At 39.0% G+C, this 17,491-nt stretch overlaps 2 protein-coding genes across 6 annotated transcripts in view; one reads left to right on the plus strand and one right to left on the minus strand.

Annotated features, from left to right (window-relative positions):
• The window catches only part of ldlrad4a (low density lipoprotein receptor class A domain containing 4a), a 103,398-nt gene extending 100,562 nt beyond the window's left edge, over nucleotides 1-2,836 (plus strand). For all 4 annotated transcript variants that reach the window (XM_066690877.1, XM_066690876.1, XM_066690878.1 and 1 more), the window contains one exon: nucleotides 1,697-2,836. In XM_066690877.1, the coding sequence (XP_066546974.1) occupies nucleotides 1,697-2,245 (549 nt within the window). In that variant the 3' untranslated portion in view covers nucleotides 2,246-2,836. The remainder of the gene's footprint in view (nucleotides 1-1,696) is intronic.
• A 9,407-nt stretch (nucleotides 2,837-12,243) lies between these two features.
• Nucleotides 12,244-17,229, minus strand: fam210aa (family with sequence similarity 210 member Aa). 2 transcript variants are annotated; one of them, XM_066690880.1, is made up of 5 exons: nucleotides 17,090-17,229; nucleotides 16,572-16,610; nucleotides 15,359-15,838; nucleotides 13,670-13,781; nucleotides 12,244-13,404 (listed from the first exon to the last, which is right to left on the minus strand). In XM_066690880.1, exons 3-5 carry the CDS (start codon nucleotides 15,811-15,813, stop codon nucleotides 13,117-13,119), a joined length of 855 nt encoding a protein of 284 aa, XP_066546977.1. In that variant the 5' UTR covers nucleotides 15,814-15,838; nucleotides 16,572-16,610; nucleotides 17,090-17,229; the 3' UTR covers nucleotides 12,244-13,116. The 2 variants fall into 2 exon arrangements, with proteins under 2 accessions (XP_066546977.1, XP_066546978.1); XM_066690881.1 differs by lacking the exon at nucleotides 17,090-17,229 and adding an exon at nucleotides 16,844-17,036.
• Between the last annotated feature and the right edge of the window lie 262 nt (nucleotides 17,230-17,491).

Here is a 17,491-nt window from a genome sequence, read left to right on the forward strand (position 1 = left end):
TGAGAAGGTGACAACATCTGGTGCGATTATTCGCAAATGGAAGAAACACAAAATAACTGTCAGTCTCCCTCGGTCTGGGGCTCCATGCAAGATCTCACCTCGTGGAGTTTCAATGATCATGAGAACGGTGAGGAATCAGCCCAGAACTACATGGGAGGATCTTGTTAATGTTCTCAAGGCAGCTGGGACCATAGTCACCAAGAAAACAATTGGTAACACACTACGCCGTGAAGGACTGAAATCCTGCAGCGCCCGCAAGGTCCCCCTGCTCAAGAAAGCACATGTACAGGCCCGTCTGAAGTTTGCCAATGAACATCTGAATGATTCAGAGGAGAACTGGGTGAAAGTGTTGTGGTCAGATGAGACCAAAATCGAGCTCTTTGGCATCAACTCAACTCGCCGTGTTTGGAGGAGGAGGAGGAATGACCCCAAAAACACCATCCCCACCATCAAACATGGAGGTGGAAACATTATGCTTTGGGGGTGTTTTTCTGCTAAGGGGACAGGACAACTGCACCGCATCAAAGGGACGATGGACGGGGCCATGTACCGTCAAATCTTGGGTGAGAACCTCCTTCCCTCAGCCAGGGCATTGAAAATGGGTCGTGGATGGGTATTCCAGCATGACAATGACCCAAAACACACAGCCAAGGCAACAAAGGAGTGGCTCAAGAAGAAGCACATTAAGGTCCTGGAGTGGCCTAGCCAGTCTCCAGACCTTAATCCCATAGAAAATCTGTGGAGGGAGCTGAAGGTTAGAGTTGCCAAACGTCAGCCTCGAAACCTGACTTGGAGAGGATCTGCAAAGAGGAGAGGGACAAAATCCCTCCTGAGATGTGTGCAAACCTGGTGGCCAACTACAAGAAACGTCTGACCTCTGTGATTGCTAACAAGGGTTTTGCCACCAAGTACTAAGTCGAAGAGGTCAAATACTTATTTCCCTCATTAACATGCAAATCAATTTATAACTTTTTTGAAATGCGTTTTTCTGGATTTTTTTTGTTGTTGTTCTGTCTCTCACTGTTAAAATACACCTACCATTAAAATATAGACTGATCATTTCTTTGTCAGTGGGCAAACGTACAAAATCAGCAGGGGATCAAATACTTTTTTCCCCTCACTGTAACCTGTGTTTATATACATTTGTTTCTCTTTAAAGTGTTCCTGTCTACAGTGCTCTGACATCCGGCTTTAAAAAATTCCTGTGGAGAACCCTCAAATCATGGTCACAAGCCAAATTTTGATTACATAAGATCCATCTGCCTGGGGATTGTAAAAGACTGTACTTTAAGCCAGAAAGCTTTTGTTTCAGTCGAACACTGTGTATCATTCACAACTTCAGAGACCTGGCCATGAGATTGTACTAAACGAGCACTGAAGTAGTCTCCTTCAGCATTGTTTCTGAAAATGTACAACTGTGTAGTATTTATTTTAACTTTCTTTGTGACTGGAGAAAAGCCATTTAAAAAAAAAAAAAAAGACACTGGCTGCCTTAGCTTTCAGGAAGGTCCAATTAGTTTCATAATCTGGAAGAAAGTGTGCACAATATAGTCAGAGAAAGGATTGAGACAAAAAAAAAAAAAATCCTGTTACTTTGGTGTAATTGGTATTTGAAAGGCAATTTTGATTTGTAGTAGTATATTGAACATTGAATATATCTAGAGTTAAAACCAAAATCCTCTTCTTCCCTCGACAGATCATGTACGCCCCGCGGTCCAGAGAGAGATTCCCAGCCCCGGCGTTTATGCAAAGGGATCGATTCAGCCGCTTCCAGCCCACCTACCCTTACCTGCAGCACGAGATCGACCTGCCGCCAACCATCTCGCTGTCGGATGGGGAGGAGCCGCCGCCCTACCAGGGCCCCTGCACGCTCCAGCTGAGGGACCCCGAGCAGCAGATGGAGTTGAACAGGGAGTCGGTCCGGGCGCCCCCCAACCGAACCATCTTCGACAGTGACTTGATCAACGTGGGCGTGCACAGCGGGGGGCCCCGGCCGCCCAGCAGCAACTCGGGCATCAGTGCCACTAACTCCAGCAGCCACGGCCGCATGGAGGGCCCCCCGCCCACCTACAGTGAAGTCATGGGCCACTACCCAGGCTACTCGTTCTTTCTTCACCAGCACAGCAATAGCCCTCCTCCGACGCAGAGGGCAGGAAGCAGAACAGTCCAGCAGAGCAATCCCGAGAGCACAACAATCGTTCCCGTCAAGGCCAACAAGGAAAGCCAGGGGGAGAACCTGGTGTGAAACTGGCAGGGGGGGGTGGTGGGCATCAGTCCTTCTCTCCTCCCTCAGGGGAGTGTGGCCTCTTCACTCGACACTCCCGCGCACAATTTAATATCAGCCTTTCAGTACAAAAACGAGAACGACAATGTTTCAAAAAAGAAAGGAACCAAGCTTACAAACGATCATGTTGCTTTATTCTTTCTTTGGTGGATTACGGGGGGTGCGTGCACTGTGTGGATTTTTGTTTTCTGCTTCATAGCTGTTTTATTGTTCTGTTTTGTGTTTTTCTCCCCCCCCCCCCCCCCCCATAAACTTTTCCCTTCAAATAACACAAAAATGATAATTAGCACAGATTCTTACTCCACCCCACCCCCCTCCTACCTGAGCATAAAAGGACTGTATTGGCCCTGGGAGAGAGGGGAGGGCAGTTTAGGAGAATTTTAAAGACCGAGACCTGTACACAATCAAGATTTGAAAACAATTGATACAAATCTGAGTGCCAAGATATATGTGGAAATAATTGTGAGGATTGGACTTAACATTCAAAATAAAAAGTCCTCTGAAGTTGCACTATCTTATTGTTAAAAAAAGAAGAAGAAGAGGGAACTGCTATATGTGATTACTGTGTGTGTTCTTTCATCTGTGGAACGTATAACCGCTCCAAAGGTATTTTTCAGTGGGAGCAATAGGGGTTGCCCCTTTTTTTCGCAAACACACAAAAAAAAAAAAAAGGGATACTTGGATCCAGCCTAAATCCTCAGCTCAGATTTGAGAAGCACGAGGACACACTCAATGCTGATACACATTTTTCATTTGAAAATGTCTGTATAGAGTCTGTTGGATGGAAACATTCTATAATAATTCACAAACGCAATGCCTCATCTCTGAAACTCTTGAGGTGCGTACGAGAGTTCACTTTCAAACAATCTGTAGTTAATTTTGTTCAAGCTATCTGGCTATGTGGAATTGAGCAGTCTAAAAGTGAATGCCACATTAGTGGTCAATGGACAACATTAGATGGCCTTGTATAATCAATTAAATATAAGCACTTTTGTTCGATTTATGATCTTAGATGGCACTACTGCTAATGCTTTTCTGAAAATTGCCAACAGTTTGGCACCTGGTTAAAATCATTTCTCTGAGCATTTTAGGCTGTAAAATGTTAAGTTTAAGTTCAGAACGTTATCTGATTATAGAATAAGAGCAAGTAAAAACCTGCATCTTCCGATTTGAGATCCTCTTTATCATGGAGTTACTTGACTGAAGGCATTTTGATTATTCTGAAAACAAATGCCACCACCTTCATGATATGTAGTGGTTTCTGAAATTGAAGAGTTTTAAAACATGCAGGATTGAAACTCCCACAGTCCCCTGCTAATGATACTGTAGTTTAAATGTCCAAATATGAGCAGGAAGCTGTGTAACTTCCGGTCTCATCTATTGATGAATATTTCTGACTTGATGCTGCCAATGGTCTCTGGTTCATGCATCTAGAGCAGGATTCTCATTTCCAAAATAATGCTTTCTCATTTAAATAGTTTCCACCTCTTGCAAAACCTTGTCGCTCATCTTGGATAAAGGCATCTGCCAAAGGAATAAATAGTGGTCTAGCTCAGAGAAGGACTGCTGCATTAAATCAAAGTGGACTCATTGATCAGGGGGGACCAGTTTTCAGACATCTGTCCAGTGCTGAATCTCACACTGAGCGCAAAATATATAGGCTATACTGGAGAATGAAATCTCTAGTGACAGTGGAGAAATTCTTACATGAGTTTAAATGGCTTGGCTTTAACTGGATATTTGACCAGATTCCAGCACCTTGTGTTAAACAAATTATGGTTTCCCCTCTCCATGAAGTTGGTCTTCTGTTTTTTTTTGGCTAACCATGTTGCCCTCAGATAAACGAGGGATGTAAGAATCTGATTTAGGTTTAAAACTTATGTTTTGCAAATTTCAATATTAGTTTATTCAGTACTTTTGGTCTTGTTTTACTAAGCAGGAGACCATAACTACCGATCAAAACTTATTTATCCATCTGTGGTGGTGGTGGTGGTGGTGATGATGAATATTATGTAATTTAGTAGATGCCTTCATCCAAAGTGACCTGAAACACTAACATCAATGTTATATAGGCAACAATGTATAGTATTACTATCAAAATCTATTTAGCTGCACATGAAGCGATTTATCATAGCCTGTTAATTTGGAGATGTGATAACTTCTTCTTTCAAACAGGGACATTATTGCCAACAATAGGGCATATCATTGCACATCAATTACCTTTACAATATAAATTGTGTGCAGCTTCCATGCTTCATCGTATCGATTATCTTTAGGAATATTTTGAATACAGGTCTTAAAGTAATAGGGAAAGTAATTGTCACACTTACAGGGGTTGGGAAAACCAAGGAAATGTACGATTTGATTTGATTCGCACCAGACCTACAATTTCTTTAACTTCTGTTTCTTGAACTTCGTATACATCTGGAAACAAAAATGAAATGATTTCCACCCATTAGACTCCATCCAACAGCACTCCACCAAGCAGACTGTCCCAGAGTTTCTTCCACGCTCTTTTGCCGGGTTTTCTCTGCGCAGAAGACCGCAACTAAGACAATAATGGAAGAAAAGCAAAATCCTACTTCAGTCATTTCTTAATCTGTATATGAAGATTCAAGTGGGTGTCAGTGTAATCAGGTTTGGGACTGTCAATAAGTTTAAGGGCTATGCGAGGGGTCCTTCTAATAACCTTCTTACTTAGCCTTTTCTCTGCGCTTGTTGCCTTGTTTCTTTGTTCTTGCTATCACACAGCAGTATCAGTCAGACCCTGGCTTCTTATGTAATGTACTACCTGCGTGACCGAGAGCAAACCTCATGTATCGCCATTCCCACACAAATGCTTTACAGATCCCTTTCAATGTATCAAAATAGCCCTTGATTTTCTACTGCCCCAGCTAGCTTTGTGGATTTGTGGGTTTGGGAGCCTAGCCAGATTATTTAAGTTACTTCCTGGCTGTTGCATTAGTTTACGTTGTGAGGAGGGTCTTGGAACAATCTCCAAGTACACACCCAGGTACCCTCAGTATAGTCCTTTACCAGTCAAAAAAAAATCTGCTGAGGAGCATTTTTATACAGTGTGATTTAAACACTTCTGTGGTTAAGAGTGAGTTGTTTGGGGAGATGAGATTGTACATCAGGTCATGTTGACAATTTCAGAGCTTTGGTTAAAGATATTTGATCTCCACTCTCCAATTATATTAGTCATTATCGTTTTTCGGTGATTTTTGAAATCACCGAAAGCATTTTGATAATCGAACTGTAAAACGAGATCTCGAAACGTGTGCTTGTTTACAGGGTACCAACCCTGAGCAGACTTCGACTTCTGAGGGTGACTTTAACTGATCTGATGACTTGATGGTTCATGTGTATGCTTTGGAGAACCATTTTGCAACTCCTCTGAGACCTGAAAGGATAAAAAAAAAAAAAAAAATGATCAGGGTATCTGTGTTTTGAAAAGGATCTGATTTTTTTAATTTGGTATTTTAGCAAATTCTGAAAAGGGCAGTCACATTTTGTGTTCAAGCTGGGACAAAACAGGAAAATAAAATCCCCTGCCTAAACCCTTTTATTACTTCAGTGTTTTAGGAACAATGAAGAAATGCTTATCCCCCCCTCCACATTTTTTAGAACTACTTGGATTTCAGATTATACTAAGAAGAAAACCTTCAGTTGCTTTTATACTGATGTATACCCTGTCATATGTTATGAACTCTGCAGTTCTGAGCTAGAGACCAGAGTTTGTTTGTTGTTTCTATATTGCTGCTGCTATCGCTACTGCTGCTATTGCTGCTGCTACTGCTGTTGTCAATTGTTTTGTATGTCAGCTTCCTATAGAACTCAGTACGTGATAGGACCTTTTTTGGTGTGAGAAGCGGCTGTTTTGTTTGTGCTTTTTCTTGTTTTGCTTGTTTTGTCTGCTGTTGTAGTTAAAAAGGATGAAAAAGAAAAGTTTTGTTTTGTTTTCTATGAGGAGGTTTGCATGTTACTATTATGTGAGCAAATAAGGTGCCTAATGTTCAGGTTTGAGCAGATATAGGAACCCACTTGCACTCAAAAGCTCCCACCTTCGTTGTGCCTCACTTTCCAATGGTGCTTTTTTCAGTTGTCTGTCTCTTTATGTTTATTTGTAAGGTGCTGTATATAACTTGAATATATATTATGCACATATCCTACCCAATGGGTAGAAACAACAGAAAAAGACATTGTTAATAATGTAAGATAATGTATAGATATAAAAATTTTAACACAACGGCATCAAATTTGTGAATGCCTACAATGTGCTTTGTCTTTTTGTAAACCGGAAAAAGTTTGCAAAGTAATGCATAAAAATGATAAAAAAAAAAAAAAAAAAAAGAGATACTACTTATATTATTTTCCTATAAATAATCTATGTTATGGTGAGGAAGAAAAAATGTTTTGAATTTAGGCAGTTGTTGAACAAGATAATTAGTTGTTTGGTATCTTTTTAAAAAGTACAGAATACCCTGCACCAGAGCGCTTGCCATTTGTGTGACACTGTTATTTGGTTGGACCAGTATTAGTTTAATAAACACATTTGACCAGAGCAGTGTCAAAAAGTAGTTTTCGAATGTTTCCTCTTTGTTTTGTTTCCCAAAATGAAACTAGGAATTCTATAACGCAAAGCTTTTTAACAAACTGGTAAGAAATGGCCCGCTTTCGAAACTCCCTGATGTTCTTTTCCAATTATGTGAAAGGCCTCTTATGATGTACTTCTCTGCTGAAACAGACTGTATCTTTGCTAGCTATTGAACGATTTTGTGGTCAAAGTTATGAAACAAGCTATGAAAACAAATAAAAATGTAGCTTTTAACAGTGTTTGCAATACAAAAACATTGTGTATAACAATATTTACAACAAACTTCCATTAACTGCAAACATGTTAAACAATGAGTGTTTAGCTTCTTTACTTAAGTGTGACCGTATTGTATTACACTTTTTAATTGCCATTTCTTGTCTTAATTCTCTTCGAATGTGACTTCATTGAAAGATAAATGGTTATTTTTCTTTCTCTGTGAAAAGCTACACACTTAGCACTCAACAGTGGGCAAAAAAGTTTAAGGGGCAAAAACAACTCCCACTGTTTCTAGGATTGAGGATGAACATACAAACCTAACATTTTCATAAAGTGCAGCTTCAACTACTTTTCTCACACAATGTTTCTGCTTGCACAGTTTCATTTAGTGTAAATAAGTACTTCATATTTTAATTCCATTTGAATAACTGAGTATACAGTTGTGGGCAAAAGTATTTACACACTTCATTTGAAACGGTTCTATTCTGGGATTAGTTTAATGAATGTTGCTTAAGTACCGATTCAGTCTGGAGAAAACTGTAAATGTATATATGACTGAACCGAGTTAAACTTCATACCGTACACCTAGTTTCTGAACTTGGTTCAGTTTTTTCCATTATAAATTGGTTTGACAACTTTGAAAAGGTAATAGACTTAATGAAACTATACTTATTAAATCAATTATATTTAAATTAACCACCGAACATTATTTCAAATGAAGGATGTGCATACTTTACACTACAGGTGTGTGTTTTGTGTGCTTTTTTTGTTTGTTACATTTGTATAATAGAATGTCTTAATATCAACTAACAATTAAAGAAATTCAAGCTTCGGTAACTTATGAAAATGTACTAAATTTGGAAACATAATTTTGCACTCTTTTGGAACGAAATGGATTTAAATGTATTAGTAAGTGGATTGAATACAATCAAATCGGCTGTGCCCTGTTCAGAAAGGGATCTTTGACATCATTCATTGTTTTCATTAAATAAACAAGAAAAGCAGTAATTTTCTTTCAGTGAGAAGTACATCTGAGCCGTTTTACCTCTTGACTGAATTTGTTTTATTTTTATATATTCCAACATGTCTGTGATGCTCTGAACTACAGTAGGAAATGTATTAATCTACCAGGAAAGTTAAAGGAGGAGAATGCAGTTTTAGAAGTTTTCATATTTTCTTTCTCTCTATCTACATTTTATAATCAGTGTATGTGGTATATAGAACACACTTTAATTGCAGTCTCATTTATTTATATACTAAGAATCTACTGTACAATAACAGTTGAGCATGTTCATTGTTATCTCAAGGTAATCTACATAGCAATGCCATTTTTAAAGCACCAAACAAGTGGCAATTGTGTAGTTTTGAGAGATCTGTTGTAATCCTTGTTAAAGCCACAGGCTGTAGATTTTTGTTTTGTTTTTTTGTTTTGTTTTTTTTCCTCCGCACTAGCTTAAAGAACTAACTTGGGCTTCTGCTGAATTCTTCAGTGCGTTCCTGTCCAGTGATCAGGAGTATGTACACAACTATCGACAGTAGCTGTTTTAACGTTCGGTTTTTAAAAATGTCACAACAGTTATGTATCTTTGGTCTTGATAATTATTCATGTGAGTTATTGCAGGACTTCCTTCATTTGTTTGCTTTATTTTCAATCCCAGTTATATATATGTGTGTGTATGTATATATGTGGTTATACAAGATGTATATACATACACACACACCCCTACAAATTACAACTGTTGTGTATTTTTGCCTTTTTTTATTTAAGCAATTGTGATGTCATAGGTTTTAGGCCTAAGGTCTGTTATTGCAATACTTTTACAGAAAAGAAAGAAAAAGAAAAAACAAAAAAAATGTTGCTCTAAGTGCTGTTGTAGTCATAAATAAAAATTTTATGCTTGTACTTATGATGCTGTGGTCAAACCATGGCAGAATTATTAAAACTTTAAAAAGAAAGAAATAATGCTTGGTGTGTTTTTGTTGTCCACATTTCTGGCCTTGTGTCCAAGTAGGCAGGTGACTTCTGAGCCTAGCAGCCATGACCTTTTGTTTCCCCCCCCATTGCAAATGCAAATTGATCATTCTACAGGAGAGATGAGTATTTTTCTGAGAAATCGTTATATAAGGTATTACCTGTTTCAACATCAATGTAAAACCAGCTATTCAGTTGTAAAGTTTTTTCCTTCAAGTCCCCTACATACATATATATACACTCACCTAAAGGATTATTAGGAACACCATACTAATACTGTGTTTGACCCCCTTTCGCCTTCAGAACTGCCTTAATTCTACGTGGCATTGATTCAACAAGGTGCTGAAAGCATTCTTTAGAAATGTTGGCCCATATTGATAGGATAGCATCTTGCAGTTGATGGAGATTGGTGGGATGCACATCCAGGGCACGAAGCTCCCGTTCCACCACATCCCAAAGATGCTCTATTGGGTTGAGATCTGGTGACTGTGGGGGCCAGTTTAGTACAGTGAACTCATTGTCATGTTCAAGAAACCAATTTGAAATGATTTGACCTTTGTGACATGGTGCATTATCCTGCTGGAAGTAGCCATCAGAGGATGGGTACATGGTGGTCATAAAGGGATGGACAGGGTCAGAAACAATGCTCAGGTAGGCCGTGGCATTTAAACGATGCCCAATTGGCACTAAGGGGCCTAAAGTGTGCCAAGAAAACATCCCCCACACCATTACACCACCACCACCAGCCTGCACAGTGGTAACAAGGCATGATGGATCCATGTTCTCATTCTGTTTACGCCAAATTCTGACTCTACCATCTGAATGTCTCAACAGAAATTGAGACTCATCAGACCAGGCAACATTTTTCCAGTCTTCAACTGTCCAATTTTGGTGAGCTTGTGCAAATTGTAGCCTCTTTTTCCTATTTGTAGTGGAGATGAGTGGTACCCGGTGGGGTCTTCTGCTGTTGTAGCCCATCCGCCTCAAGGTTGTACGTGTTGTGGCTTCACAAATGCTTTGCTGCATACCTCGGTTGTAACGAGTGGTTATTTCAGTCAAAGTTGCTCTTCTATCAGCTTGAATCAGTCGGCCCATTCTCCTCTGACCTCTAGCATCAACAAGGCATTTTCGCCCACAGGACTGCCGCATACTGGATGTTTTTCCCTTTTCACACCATTCTTTGTAAACCCTAGAAATGGTTGTGCGTGAAAATCCTAGTAACTGAGCAGAGTGTGAAATACTCAGACCGGCCCGTCTGGCATCAACAACCATGCCACGCTCAAAATTGCTTAAATCACCTTTCTTTCCCATTCAGACATTCAGTTTGGAGTTCAGGAGATTGTCTTGACCAGGACCACACCCCTAAATGCATTGAAGCAACTGCCATGTGATTGGTTGGTTAGATAATTGCATTAATGAGAAATTGAACAGGTGTTCCTAATAATCCTTTAGGTGAGTGTATATATATATAAAGAAAAAGTTGTTGTCCCATAAAACACACCCCAATGCCCCCGTATGCTACAAACAACCTCAGGGCTGGATTTAATCATGTATTTTAAAACGCACTTTACTGGTTCACAGTTCATTAGAAAGCAGGGACCCAGAGCGTTCAGCTGTTGCATCACAGTCTCCCTTTCATGTTTCACCTCAATATTCTAATCATGCATCCTGTCACTACTATAGCATTATTTTAAAACAAACATGTCACATGGTGATGGTGGCTAACTGGGTAATTGACAGTTTTATTATTAGGTTTTGTATTTTTTGTAATATACTTAATGTTCATTGTATTGGATATCTTTTCTATTCTGTGTGAACATGAAGGGTAATAAAGATACTAGATCATTAATGAGAAATTGAACAGGTGTTCCTAATAATCCTTTAGGTGAGTGTATATAGAACACTGCTTTGAAGAATGAAATATCAGAATATTAAATGTTTAACCGCACCACCAGTATTACTTTCAAAATTATAAATTACTATTGCTTCATATAAACGGTTTCTCCTTGGAGCTGAAAATTCATACATTTTCCATGTATTCATAACACCCTTATGCAAAGCGTTTTACCAATCCTCATGATTTAGTGCCAATTCAATGCATCTCTTATCGTTAGGAAAGGAAAACCTTGAACCTTTAAGAAAATGTCTATATACTCTTTCCAGAGGTTTGTATTCTTTCATCCCTAGCCACTCTGTTTTCAGTATGGAGGAGTAAGCTACAGTAAAACACTGAAATAATACAAATGCATTGTTGCTAGAGCTGATCGTTTAGCAGGATTTCTGTAAAATATAAATTTAAATATACTCAGAAGATTGGAAAGATATCTGATTGGAAAGAAACAATCAATCTAGGTTAAACTACTTGCAAAGTTGATATATTTCACAAATACTTTGTTTTGCAAATTGTTGCTAAAAATAGCATTTAATTAAAAAAATGTGATGCATAGGTAATATCTTGCCGTTTGACAGGGATACGAGGTCAAACATCCCTCTATCTGTGACTAAGGACACTGATAGACATAACCTAGACCTACTTTCACAAGACCCATCCTAGATTAATTTACACTTAAATACAAAAAATTACATGCATGGACTTTAGTGTAATGCAATCTAGAATAACAACCCACTGAGATGCAGCTGTTGAGCATACGGTCTCTTTGGTCAGCCTGCTTTGAATTTATTCTCACCTTAAAGATTAAAATATTTTCCTTTCACCCACGGACCCACATGATTTGACAGGACAGGTCAGCATTTTGTATTTATTCTACAGAAAGTACAATGATTCTCCTCCACCCATAAAGGTCCTTTTAAAATGTTTTGTTACTTTCGGTCGGTCTCTAATTTTTACTTCAGGTGTACACCTTCAATCCGACATTCAACTGTGTGGTTTAGTTCTAAATTTAGTTTCAGGGCCGTAAAACATTGGCAACCACTATATCAATGAGACCAAACTACTATTGAGTAACTGTTCAGTTTACCCTTGGGCTGTGACTTTAACCACTTTGCTATTATTTATTTCTGTTGGCTGTTTATAAAGGTCAGAGCTAATCTAACACCCAATGACTCCCTCTTGTAATAGATCTTTCCTACAAGTTTGTCCTTGTTTTTAGTTCTCAGTGAATGCAGAGCTATTCAAATCCAAAAATACCCTAAGGAAATCCAGAAAAAAAAAAAAGCATTATACTTAAATTTATTCATGATGACAATCTTATAAGCAGGCTCACTGCAGATGAAAGTACAATTGACAGTATATTAAAATAGGCCCCATTCGCAAGTGCACTACATAAGGTGACAGGTTGAAGTTTGTCGCAAATTTATTTAGTAACTTTCCTTTGCACCCCTCCCATTTATTAAATCAATTGATGTTCCCTGTCTTGCAGATTTGGAAATATCGAAGGTGAAGTACAATCATATCATTTGATAGACAGTTACAAATGCAAAAACATTCTCCAACCTTTGAAGCAATGGGAAATTATCATATATAAGCCCTATGATCACCTCGGCTCAGTCTCATTATCAATCATCATAAGTGATGCTAAAAGGATTAATCAGCCAAAATTATTCACTTGGAGACAAAGGAATCACCGAAAAGAATCCTCTGTAACTGTAGGTATAATAAAACTGTAAATATGTAAAAATATCTTTAAAACACTTACATTGTAAATAGTGTTGTTCCACATTTTATTGGATGTTTTTAAATGGATTTCATTAATCCTATTTTTAGCACATTTGTAGAAACGTTTGTAACTGCTAATTAAAGCATCCAAACGTCTTACAAAAGTAGTGACCATTCAACCTTGAGAAATACAAATATATGGCTATCATAACACAGTGGGCTACAGTTCATCACCAATCCATCATAGTAGCTCAAACGTACCATTTCAGTGCACTAAACAAAATGACCATACAAGGACAGTTTTTCAGCCTGAAATTATTTGCTAAGAACACAGACCTGTGTGCATTTACAAATCACCTCAAATACTACTCTCTCCTGCTCACAAAACCCATCAGACTTACACGAGTTTCGCAACACAGGGTGACACGGATCTATTCTTTTTTTCTGCGGAAAGCCACTTTGTCTTTGGTCTCTTGCAGTTTTCCTGACAGCTTGTCCTTGGTTTCAGTAATTCTGTCTTTTGTTTCTTCCATCCTCTCGGAGAACCTTTCTTTCGTTTCCTCCATTTTCTCGGAAAACCGTTCCCTTGTTTCATCCATTTTGTCCTGTATATAGTCCCTGACTGGGGGTGGTGTGGACATATAGCCATGTTTGCGGAGGTATTTCACTGAGACGGATGTTCCCCCCAAAGTCACAGTGTATCTGGCTGGTGTGGCGATCTGCAATGAACAGACAAGAATGAATATCTAAACTAAATCTGCTATCAGAATCAGATTTAAAATGTCTGACTAATCCAAGACAAAAATTATGAATATGAGTCTCAACATAAATTATCAGCATTTTAAAAAAGATTTTTGAGGAACATCTTTATAATATTTAAATTATCTAGGGAAAGTTAGCAGCCATGAACATTTGTACTTTTTTCCCCCTAGTCTTAATACTTTGCGTCACATTTCATACTTTAAAGCATTTAAAGTCACTAACCTTGTACATGGCGTAAGCAGTGAGTGCGTAGCCGCTCTGAGAGTTTTTCAGCATGTTCACTAGGGTCTCAGGAAATCCAATAAACTCCAGGAAAGGAACTACGTTGACACCCCTGAGGAACACATTCAACAAACTGTCATGTCTTCCACTCAATTCCACAGAAAATTGTAAAATAGTAAATCTGTCATTTCTAACCCTGCTGTATTTTGTATATACATTTTATATACATACATTTTTACCCAAGGGGATCATGATGATGTAGGCTAATCATTAGTACATTTTGACCCAATCACATCCAGAGGAAGACCCTGTCATACCATCCATTCAGTAAACCACAGTAGCCCCAAGCATTCATAAGCTTTGAGTGGAAAAGCAGCCTGGCCTCCTCATTCCAGGTACTCTAAATCAGCAGATTCCCAGCAATCCCATGCAGAAAATGAAAATTGCTTGCTTTAAAGGTAAACACATAATTTTAGAAGATGAAAACCATGCCTGGCAGAAGAGTGAAAGCCTACAAACCATGCACAGAAACACATTAGTGGGTGCCTCCAGGAAGAGTCCCTGACTGATCACATGTACAGTACTGTGCAAAAGTTTTAGGCAGGTGTAAAAAAAAAATGCTGTAAAATAAGAATGCTTTCAAAAATAGACATGTTAATAGATTATGTTTATCAATTAACAAAATGCAAAGTGAGTGAACAGAAGACAAATCTACATGAAATCCATATTTGGTGTGACCACCCTTTGCCTTCAAAACAGCATCAATTCTTCTAGGTACACTTGCACAGTTTTTGAAGGAAATCGGCAGGTAGGTTGGCCCAAACATCTTGGAGAACTAACCACAGTTCATCTGTGGATTTAGGCAGCCTCAGTTGCTTCTCTCTCTCAGACAGACTAGATGATGTTGAGATCAAGGCTCTGTGGGGGCCATACCATCACTTCCAGGACTCCTTGTTCTTCTTTCTGTTCTTGTGAGCTGATGGCACTGCTGGACATCTTCCGATTTGCGAAGGGAAGTAAGCATGATGTGTCTGTCATCTGCTGCAGTAAGTTTCTTTGGCCGACTGCATCCACGGTCTTCAACGTTGCCCGTTTCTTTGTGCTTCTTCAAAGGAGCTTGGACAGCACATCTGGCAACCCCTGTCTGCCTTGAAATGTCTGCCTGGGAGACCTTGCTGATGCAGTATAACTACCTTGTGTCTTGTTGCTGTGCTCAGTCTTGCCATGGTGTATGACTTCAGCAACCTCACCTTGTTAGCTGAGTTTGGCTGTTCCTCACCCAGTTTTATTCCTCCTACACCGCTGTTTCTGTTTCAAGCTAAATATTGAATTGATGATTAGCACCCATTTGGTATAATTGTTTAATCATACACCTGACTATATGCCTACAAAATCCCTGACTTTGTGGAAGTGTACCTAGAATAATTGATGCTGTCTTGAAGGCAAAGGGTGGTCACACCAAATATGGATTTGATGTAGATTTTTCTTCTGTTCACTCACTTTGCATTTAGTCAACTGATAACTATAATCTATTAACATGTCTATTTTTGAAAGCATTCTTACTTTACAGCATTTTTTCACACCTGCCTAAAACAAATGCACAGTACTGTATACAAACTGGGTGAACAAAACATAAAAACTATTGGCTGACATGCACCATTTACCTAAAACAGAAAACACTGCACTCACTTCATGGCAGCATAGTAAAATGAGCCGAACCACATGGTGGATGTTATGAGGTGCACTGGAATCATCACTTTCCCATACTGCTTAAAGGTCTTCTTGAATCTCATGAAGAGGCCGCTAGACTTGTCCTGGAGAGGGTCAATCTCTAGAAAGTCCTCCTGGACTGGAGCTTTGGCTGGGGTCTCGATCTGGGTTGTGCTGTGACCCGGATCGCTGACTGCTGTCCCCAGGGGCCTTTCTGGGGGGGGTGGCCTTGGGTCTTCCTCCATATTAGGCTTCCTCTGCTCAGCAGCTCTCCCAGCTGATGACATGCTCACCCATCGCGGGGGTAGAAACGACCACCTTGTGCATGGGACTACAGCTGGAGCTCTATTCACCTGCTGTAGTGCTGGTCTCAGGAGCACTGAGCGTGTAGCACCTATGTGCTGAAGCGCCCCCCTGAACAGAAACTGCTGCATCTCCAAAGCCCACTGATTTCAGTCACTGAAAACACAATATACAGATAGAGAGATTTGATTGGAAACCACTGATTCATATATAGGTAAACCATGTGTTCAGCCCAACTAATTAGCGAGTTGTTTGGTATTATGAGCTATGTGGTTTGCTTCTTATCTTTAATGAGACTAAAAAAAAATTTTTTTAACCACAATCAATGGTATCCACGTTATCCTTCAAAATAACAATCTTTCATCCTGGAGGTAGATTTACGACATGGAAAATTGTGGGATGTGAAATACTTTATTGTGAAACTCCATGATGTAGCCTACTTGAAGGTGTTATTTCCCAGGCAAACATGATTCTGCCCAGACAAATCCTGGTTAAATTATAAAGTTTATCAAATTTAATATGAAACAAATATCCACCATAATCGAGTTGTAAATGTGCTGGTCTTGTTCCAGTTGCTAATGCATTAAAATGCAGATGCTAATGTATTACAGTAAAGTAAAATATATTTGAAGATTGCATGTCTGTAGCACAACTATAGCACAAATATCCAACGTTGAGACTATATCAGTGGCTGCAAATGGGCAGGTGTACAATGCCCTATAAATTTGCATTCAAATAAGAATAATCATTATTCAACAGTTTGATGATTCCCCTTAACTTTTGAAAAGCTGTTGATGTTAAACATTTGGGAAACAATATAGCAATAACATACACACTAATCACGACTTAATCCATACAGTTCAAATTAATAAATGTTGAGCTATATTACCTTGACTGAAATGGTGACTCAATATAGTTAATCCCAGAGCTGAAAAACAAAGTATTTCGATTATTTTGAAAACTAAACGGAAATGAGCATTAAATATTGCAGCAAAAAATAAAGGGATGTAGTTAGTGTTGAAGAAAACAAATTAGACGAGACCCAATTATGCTCCTAACCCTGCATGACCAATTTATCAAAATTTTCAGGCGCAAAATGTAGACATATTTCCCACAAGGTATATGCTTAGCTTGGTTTATATAAAAACAAAGAAGAAAAACCTGATCTGGAGAGAAGGCACACTGATGCTTGCTTGCTTTCTTTCTTCAGCTTGGTATAGTCCTTACACCAGTTAATGCACTGGTCGAAAGCAATGTCCAGTTTTAGAAATACTTAAGGCCTAGTTCTGAACACCAGCCAAACAACTTTAGCAAGACATGGACACTCCCGCTAATTCTCAAATGTAATATAGCGCACCTTAAATCAAACAAAATAAAAAAGCATTGCATGATACTCAGATTACTCACATTTTGAGCTGGCTGTAGCATACTGTAGTGAATTCCCAGCTAAAGTTTTAGAAGAAATACAGACATGCCCCTTCTGTCATTCAGAACACACACGCTATATGGCGATCCGCATGTTGACTGAAAGCGCAAAGGAATATGGGAAATGTTGTGAATAGCGTAACCTTCCCTCTGCGGGGTTCGTTATTTAAACTACATGTCCCAGCGACCATGGTGACACAGTGACGGTTTCCCAATCGAGGAAGAGGGAATGAAATCCTTTACTGATCCTGCGTAAATGAAGTGCAGACGATGCGCAGAAAGCATTCAGATTTGGATTACGTGATCTGCAGTTGCAATCACGTAGACTGTGTTATCTTTCCCCGAATGACATCAGGGCAGAAATTTGGTACAGACAGGTATGAG

Source organism: Amia ocellicauda, chromosome 18, assembly GCF_036373705.1.
Source record: "Amia ocellicauda isolate fAmiCal2 chromosome 18, fAmiCal2.hap1, whole genome shotgun sequence".
NCBI lineage: Eukaryota > Metazoa > Chordata > Actinopteri > Amiiformes > Amiidae > Amia > Amia ocellicauda.